The sequence below is a fragment of the Corvus brachyrhynchos genome, unplaced genomic scaffold, assembly GCF_000691975.1.
Source record: "Corvus brachyrhynchos isolate BGI_N302 unplaced genomic scaffold, ASM69197v1 scaffold239, whole genome shotgun sequence".
In the NCBI taxonomy this organism is placed as follows: domain Eukaryota; kingdom Metazoa; phylum Chordata; class Aves; order Passeriformes; family Corvidae; genus Corvus; species Corvus brachyrhynchos.
The window spans coordinates 1,988,545-1,997,134 of record NW_008246057.1 but is presented as its reverse complement, the minus strand read 5'-3'; the positions used below and the strand labels follow the sequence as shown (position 1 = coordinate 1,997,134).

The following is an 8,590-nucleotide window of genomic DNA, read 5'->3' as shown; positions in this document are numbered from 1 at the left end:
AGCTCAGCAAAGCAGCCCTGGCTCTTTCTCCAGCAGGTGAGGGATTGAAAAGTAAGAGCAGATGGAAATAGAAAAGCCCATCGGGAATTGCAAAAACCAGTTTTTACCAAACTAATTGTTATCTACCTGCATATACATTTAAAGGCAGGCAATCACATGATTTCAGAAAAGAGAGACACCTCAGCTCGGAATTGGCTTGAGAAAAATTATTTTCCAGATTTTCTTGGTGCCAGGGAATTTCACTAAAGCAGCCAAGGAAAGGACTTTCATATCTGTATATTCAAGTTATCTCCTTTTACACAGCAGTTCTTGGGACCAATTCTACTGCCTCTCTAGAGTGGACTGACTGTAGAGATTTAAATAAAACTTCATGTATTTTAATGCAGTATTTTAATACCCTTACCAGCACCTTATGGTGCTCATTTTCTTAATTAGAGACCTTCGCAGCTGGCCCAGGCTGCTAAACACAGTTACACAAAGCATCTATTTACTGATATGTGTTAGTGTACTACTGAACTACTTTCAGATGATATCATTTACATTTTGCCCAGCTTCATTGAAAGGTCACCCTCTCCCTTAGAGAATCTCCACATAATCTGACATTAACTATTTAACAGCAATAATGTTGAAGTGTACAATGTGGGTGCACCAGTAGAAAATGCTTCCTGAACACAGGAGTTACTATTTTGTCAGACATACAATACTTAGAGTTGTAAGTATTTTGGGAGCATTAATGATACTATTGTTTCAGTAGCTACCATTCCTGGGTGTCCATTTCATCCAGGTCTAAGTGAGTTTACTCACTTTGCCTTCAGCAAGGTGTTATATGATGTTGCTGCACTTAAGAACGTGGTTAAATTTAGCATCATGTAATTATTTATTTGGTAACAGACTTATTATCCAAGCACATACCTGCTGTCTGTATCTCAGAAAGAGACACTATAAATAGCTGAACAGCTTTACATCTGAATAAATTGGAAACTGGCATGAGGGAAATACAGCTTTCTGCCTGGTTTATTTTTCTCTCCTTAACGTTCTCAGCACAAAAAGCAGTATGATTTGTGATCTGATCTTGTTCATTAGAAGAGAACAAATTTGTGTGAGCGCAGGAAGCACATCAGATCTCTGAATATAAATAGACTAAGAGGAAGTTGAACTAGATAAGTATTTCCTCAGACTTCTCATCTAAAGGAAATTAGCTGCATTAATTCATAAAAAGTACATCTGCTGTTACTGGGAATCCTGGCAGGAGGTGGATGGGAAGGGAACCATGGGTGATCACCTGCTCCGTGCTTCCACCAGGATCACATGCTGGGCAAGGACAGCTTGCTCAGGGCCCCATCCTCCTAGAGTTTAGCCTCAGATTAACTTTTAGGACTTAATTTACTAAGTTCTTATGATTTATTTTTATCAAATTTATTTACTAATTATTCTTCTCCTCACCTTTTACAGTTTTACAGTGGAGGCTTTTAGCCTGCTCATCAGCCCCTTAATTTTATTTAGATGTAAATAACTACCCAGCATTTCCAAAATGGAACACTGGCCTAAATCTGCCAGTGGAACAAAAGTTAGCTGCTCTCAGAAATGTGCAGAAAATAAATGGTTGAGACTTTGCATTACAAAATTTGTAATTTTTCCTAATGCTAAAGTAGATCTGACTTTTATGAAAGGCAAACACCATTGGCATTTTTTTCCCTAGTGTCAGGTATTTATTCCAGATTGTTTATCAGAACATACAAGAGGACAGACAGTCAAAATCCTTTCCCCACAAGGGAAAGAAAAGCAGCCAGCCATAAAAGTATTTGTTTCTATTAACAGATATACTATGATTACAACACAGAATGCAGTTGTTACAGTTTTTAGTTTGACTATATTTTACACTCAAAATATCTCTTTGTACTCTGAATTCATTCTATAAACAGGGAAAAGCTGTTAAAAACAGTCTAAAGATCTAAAAGTCATAATTAAAAATCACATTTGTAACTAAATTCAAAGTTGTGACTTCAAAGAAAAATTAAAATGCTCTTGTGACCTTCTCTTGAGGAAGTTTTCAGAGGCAGAATGGAATGAACAGTGCATTGCATATTTTTATACCAGTGCTTCTGGTACATCCAGCACTAAATATTCTGTATTTTAAGATGGTTAAAATAATTTAGTTCTTGATCAAAAGCCAATATAAACATACCTCTAAAAAAAACCCAGAATCCATGGAGCATTCATTATACCAAACAGTGGTTCATTACTTTGGAAAAAACTATTAGCAAGCCAGCCAGATTTGACCACGAGTAATTGATACTATCCAGTTTGGCTTAATTCAAGCGATATCAGCAAATTATAATCCTTAGCAAACACTAATCATTATTCATCCCATTAACAATATTAATAAAAGTAATCTTCTCACATTAGATAAAAGGGATTCTTCCCAGCACCCTTTTGCTTTTCAGACTGCATTCAGGACACAATTGAAACCCTTCTGCACAATTTTTGTGCGAATCTTTCTTGTGCAGTCCCCCATCAGACTCATTCTCCTTAAAGCCAGCATTAGATATCTCATCTGCTTATCCACGGAAGCACTTGCAGGAGCTATCAAGAGGTTGTCAAGAGGCGGAGGATGTCACACTCTATAAGGAGCAAAATATTGCTTCCCTTGCAGATGGCACCCAGTTTTATCTCAGCAAAACACCAGTTTCTAATCAATGTTGTTAAGAAATCTTAGAGACCAACAGCTGTATGACTTGGGTTTCTGTAAATCTGACACAGTTGGAGGCAAAGCTGTAGTGAGAATTAATTTTGCCTGCTATTGCCAGCCTGGATAGAAATAACTGAATACCTGGATACAAACAGCTCATATGTGGTGCCTTCATAACACCTCTCCTGAAATGCTATGCTACCTACATGACATTTAAAAAATAAGGTAGGTAAAATATTCACCAGTACTTTAGATGGCCTTGAAGGAAACCAAAATCAGCTTAACAAAACCTAAAATTGAAAAAGACAAAACCCATTACTGTTTCAATTGGATACGCTGAGAGTGGTCAGTGCTAGTCAGGTCCTGGCTATGGGTTACCAGTCCTGTGAAACAAGGAGCAAGGCAACTGAGAAGCATACTTATGTTACACTTTTCCCTTCTTTCCTGTTTAGCTAAGCAGAATTAACAAAGCAGCTGTCAGGAGATGTTTAGCAATCCCATACTCTGCCAGTCAAAACCTTCTTCTATTAGCATCGGTGCCCGGACTCAACTTTGAGAAAATTTTATTTTATTGAAATTTGGCTTGGGAAAAAATCCAAACATGTAAAGCACCAGCCAAATAAATTAGTGTTCCAGAATATTCAGTACATGAAAATGGCTGGGTTCTATAACTGAAGCTGCTCATAATTTTTGATAACAGACAAAATTGCTGTCTGAGCTTCAAATGTATCATTTCAAATTCATGAAGGTTGTCTCTAGCTTTTCTCTGAAAGTTTTGGAAGTCTGTGAACATCAGATGAAAGACTATCAAAAGGAGTAAAATAACTCCAAAGGAAAAAAATACTTTGTTCCTGAAACACAAGGACAAGCTTGCCTTGTATATATGTAAAGAAAAAATCTGGCAGTTCTTGAACAGAGGATGGTTTGGAGTGCCCCCTGCTCCCAATAGATAATTACACACGAAAGCCCTTAATATTGAAAGTATAATCCTAACTCTTAGTCAGATTTATCTAGCAATAACTTTACCAAGGTGTCAAGTTTGCTGTGACATACTCATCGTAAGAAATAAACAGCATTTTTTCTCTAATGCAGTGGCTTACTAACACAGACTTGTTTACAGTAATCACTGTGCAGGTTTTGCTACCCATTTTCGGGGCTAATTCAAATCCTGGGCTTTCCTGATAGAAAGTAAACCAAATCTAATCTCATTCAAAAGGTTTTATGTACAACTTTTCCTTCAGAGGACAGGAAGGTGTGAAGATTTGTGGCATGATATCCTGCCCCTGCTTCTCTGCTCGGGGCTGACAAACTGGCTATTACCATCTCTGGGAGCAGTGGGAAGGACACCTCCCTCCCAAGCTCCATTCCTGAGTCATTACTACTTGAGTTCTGATCACCTATTTGTGGAAAGTCAGAATATAGCTTTGCTGGTCAAGCTAGAGGTAAACATCCAAAAAGCAGATTTGTATTTTAAATAATCGTAGTTTAGGATTACTGAAATAACAGTGATATGGACTAACAGCCATAGTATTAAGTAATAGCAATATTTAAAGTAATATTGAAAATTATATTGAAAGGCAGTGACTCGCAAGACCATCTCAGTAAACCCTGTCCTGTAGTTCAGTTGCATATATCACCATCCTCCCTTTTCTTGGGAAGAAATTCTTAATGTAATATTGGATGTATATTAGTTTTGTAAAAGATTCAAGTACCAGATACATACTTTTTAATTTTTTTAATTGTCAGTTTGAGTTTTGCAGAATTAGATAGGTATATGAAAAATAATCTTGCTATCTTATGTTTTGAGTCAAGAACATACATAAAGAGGGTTTAAACACTGATAAAAACACATTTGTCATTGCAGCCAGTAATTGCTACTTGAGGACTTTCCCAAATTAACTTTAATCTTAATACAACCCACCCTGCTTATTAAAAAAATAATAAATCCCAGCATTTTTCTCCCCTCTTTTTATTGTCTCCACTGCTCTTTTTCCAGTCTCACAAGTGAAATGCCACATCTACCTTGCAAAGCCCTCTCTGAGTAGCCCCATTTCTTTTAAGCAACAACTTTGATCTTCATTGCATAATTGAGGGTGTTCAGATCTAACAGACAACATTTCTCATGTTGATTGTGTGGCAAATCTGGCCTTCTCTCCTTTTTAAGCAGCATATTTGGACTCAGCTTTGTTTAAGAGCACTGTACCAAAAGTTGATTGTAGCACTAACTGGAATGGCACATGTTATAAAGTCCATATTGCTGGTTATTTTTACTGATTATGTTCTTTTAATTTCTGTCTGACATAAAACTCAGTATGTTGCTGTTTTACCTCACCTCCTCTGACTGGCCAAAGAGGTCAAACTGGCTGCAGTTCCCTGAATTTTGAACAGAATTCCTCTAAAATAAAACGAACGAGCGTGATTAAGGGTTGGAACTCTTAAATTCCACAGAAGTAGGAACCAACAGCAGATGCCACTCAGTAAAGTAGACCATCTCAGCAGATGGGCAAATATGAAACGCAAAGGCTTTTCCTGACATCATTTGGTTTTAATGTGATAGAAATAAAATGCCTTGTCAGTAAAATATAACCAGACAGTTGCTTTGTAGTCATTTTGGATACATAGCTGGTAATTCAAAGTCCTGCTGCCTTTGCAGTATTAATTATTCTGTGCCTCTTTACAGCAAGAATATGTGTCAGACCAGCTGAACATACCACACGCAGCTGTAGTGGCTCGGAAGTATCTGTTACTCTATTTGCAATTTAACATTAGTGAAAGATAGAGGAAAGCAACTTTGTGGATCATTTCCAGGAATCTAGTGGATGTATCAGACAAAATTACAGAGACAGGACTTCATCCCATGTTTTGGAGTGGTTTTCCCCCTGTAGAGGTATGTGATGTGTGTCTCAGAGCAGAAAAACAGCTCTGTAGGGCTGAGAGTTGTGAATCTGAATTGCCTCGGGGGAGCTGGGGCTGCAAGCACCGTGCTTAATGACATATGTTCCCATTAAAATGTGTAAGTTGTTCTCTTGTACAAGTGGTTAACACCTTTTTAATCAGGCCATTTATTTCATTTACAAAAATAAGCACCCCAGTTTCGAAAATGATAGTATTTTATTGTCAGCAGTGTGTATATAGATTTATACATATATTAAAATATGTATTTACACAACTTCCAGTGTGGATGAAAGTATCTGAAACACACATAAACCTAACACACTACTTGTGGCACATATAATATGTACTCATACTGTGAGCAAAGCTGTGGTACTCACTCAGTGGTATCCTGATGCCATCACAGGTGCTGTTTAATTGAAAGCTGCTTCTCTTAAACATGGGAAGTACATGATGTCTGCTGCTTTGAATCTCACATGCTTATGAAATTTTGACCTTTGGAGCACAGGCTAGGGTGTGTCTGTTTCACTGAGCATTGAATTTTCTGAGATGGATGAATTATCTGGTGTGTGAGGAAAAATAGTGGTTTTAGTGTGTTTAATTACCACACAGGTTGTTTATCATGTTTTCTAGGATGAATTTCTCAATCCTGTTTTTGTGTTATTTTGACTGCCTCATGTATTAATTGTTAAACTCATCTTTTGTGACAACACCCAGAAGGCACCCTTTTATAAATCAAAAGTAAATATATTACCCTACCTTGCAGGAGTGCCATAAGGCTTAATTAGTTCATTTTTGTAAAGTGTTCTGAGATTCCCAGATCAGCATCAAGTGTTTGTTATTAATTATAGGATCTAGGGAGTATATTGGATGATTTCTTAATTAATTTTCTTCAGGCAACCTTAAAATAACTAATTTTGTTACATCTTTGCTCTTTTAAATTCCTAAAGCACGTTTGCTCTTGGCTCAAGTAATTCTGTGTCTATTTTCCTCTCACTTATTGTATTTTTATTTATAGATTTTTTTATATATATACAATAATATGAAAAACAGTCTTTTACTGCTTTCCCTGTGAATTCTGCTATGTGGATTATTCTCTAATAAGAAGGTTTTGTTTAAACATTAGATGGTGGGTTTTTTCCTGCAGTTGGGGGTGTTAAGTAATTTACTTGGCTTCCCCTGGGAAATTTGCAGAGATTACATGGCACTGCTGTGATTTATCATTTCCACTTTATTTCTGACTCATAAAGCATGCATTATTTTGTGTTTACCTTCAGCAACAGATCACAGGAAATTTCATCATCAATCAAAGCACTTTAAAATGGGGAGAAACGATAAGGTGACAAAGGCACAGTCAGCAACTGTGGTTATTGGAGAATCATTTATGCTTCATTGTGTCGTAACACTTCTCATTTTATTGCTTTCCCAGGATCGGGTTCATGTCGATTTAGTTACTCAGATCCCAGCATCACGGTGTCCTACAGTAAGAACAGTTCTGCAGATTGGATTCAGCTGGAGAAAATTAGGTTTGTTACAGCTTTTTAATCATTTTCATGTTTTCCAGCTGAGCAGGTGGTGTTTAAACCTGGCTCTTTTAAAACTTGTTTTATTTGTTAACTTTTCAGTTCTCCTTGTTCATACAAAAGATGAGGGGTGAAATTCCTGGCTAATTGCAGAACTGCCACCAGATTTGGTAAATCACAAATTCATCCATTGAGTATGTGGGAAGGGAGTAAGAGAATCACTTCACACTTAAAATGCAACTCCAATAACCAGCAGGTTCCCGTGCCTGAAAAAACAAAACTTTGATGAGTTTTTGCATTTTAGCACCATTTTGAATGTCATCAATGGCCATATTTTATAATGTTGCAAATATCTACTTTGGTAGATTAAAATATTCAATAAAAACATTTTATAGTTTGATATGAACACTTGGCTCTTAATGCTCTTGTAATAACAAGATTATGGTGAATAGTGCCTTGCTTTTAAACCAACTGGTGTACCTGAAAAAGCAAAGGATTATGAATGGAAAATTTAAATCTTTTCATTGCAATATCCACACCTTTAAAGAGAGAGTCAGTGTCGGAGATGGATTTTTCTAAGAGAGCATATTTTATTCAGTAACAATAGGAAAGGCATTTTGTGCAATGGCATATAAACATAATTATACAACTGGGGAAGAGAAAACTGTTATTCATATGTAATGTCCTCATAGCATCTCAGTCTGCCTTCCTGCATTACCCAGTGTCAGTGCTATACAAGTGACTTGCTTGAGCCTATTTTCAGTCCATTGACGCAATTTCCAGAGCAAAAGGCTCCTTAATTTCTGATGAATAAGCAAAACTCGAGCTGCAAGGTTGTGTGTTTCAGTATCTCATCCTCCAGCTCCTTGGGGGAGTGGGGCTACAATTTAATTGAAAAAAGCATAAATTATTCTCAATTTTAGTAAAACAATTGGTGCTAATTCTTATCTCAGAAAAATATAAAGCAAGAGTAATTCACTGCAGGCACTGAAGTTGCCTCAGAGTAACCATGCAATACATTCTATTTTTCTCGTACTGATGCAAAATTACACATCTAGTCCGTAACGTCAGCTCAGTTGCTCTCATAGCTCTACAAGCCAGGGAACTCAAGAGTTGTGAGGATGCAAACACAAGCCCTTGAGACCAAATTTTTTTGAAGTTAATGTGCATGCAGTTTGACCTCTCCTTCCTAAAATTTGATGCTGGAGCCAGCAGTAGAAAATAGGTCAATAGAGCAATGTCGTGCGAAGTGGAGAGGATGAATTATGGAAGGATGCTCGTTTCTCCTGTGGTCCGTATGAATTGCAGTGTTTATTCGAATGTGCTTCAGCGACTTTCACAGCACTACATGCAGCTCCAGGGAACGGTGGGAGAACTGGGGAGACATGGGACAGGAGGGCAGCTGTGAAGGGAGGTGTTGTGTTGTGTCAGTGGGATTTCAGCTCTGGACTCCTGGGAGGGAGGGCAGAGATCTCTCGGGGAAGAG

The 8,590-nt window shown here is 37.4% G+C and overlaps 1 protein-coding gene across 1 annotated transcript in view; it reads left to right on the top strand.

Annotated features, from left to right (window-relative positions):
- Positions 1 to 8,590, top strand: part of RELN (reelin) — a 233,623-nt gene that overhangs the window by 96,884 nt on the left and 128,149 nt on the right. The window contains exon 8 of the mRNA XM_017745972.1: positions 7,011 to 7,107. Coding sequence (XP_017601461.1) covers positions 7,011 to 7,107 — 97 coding nt within the window. The remainder of the gene's footprint in view (positions 1 to 7,010; positions 7,108 to 8,590) is intronic.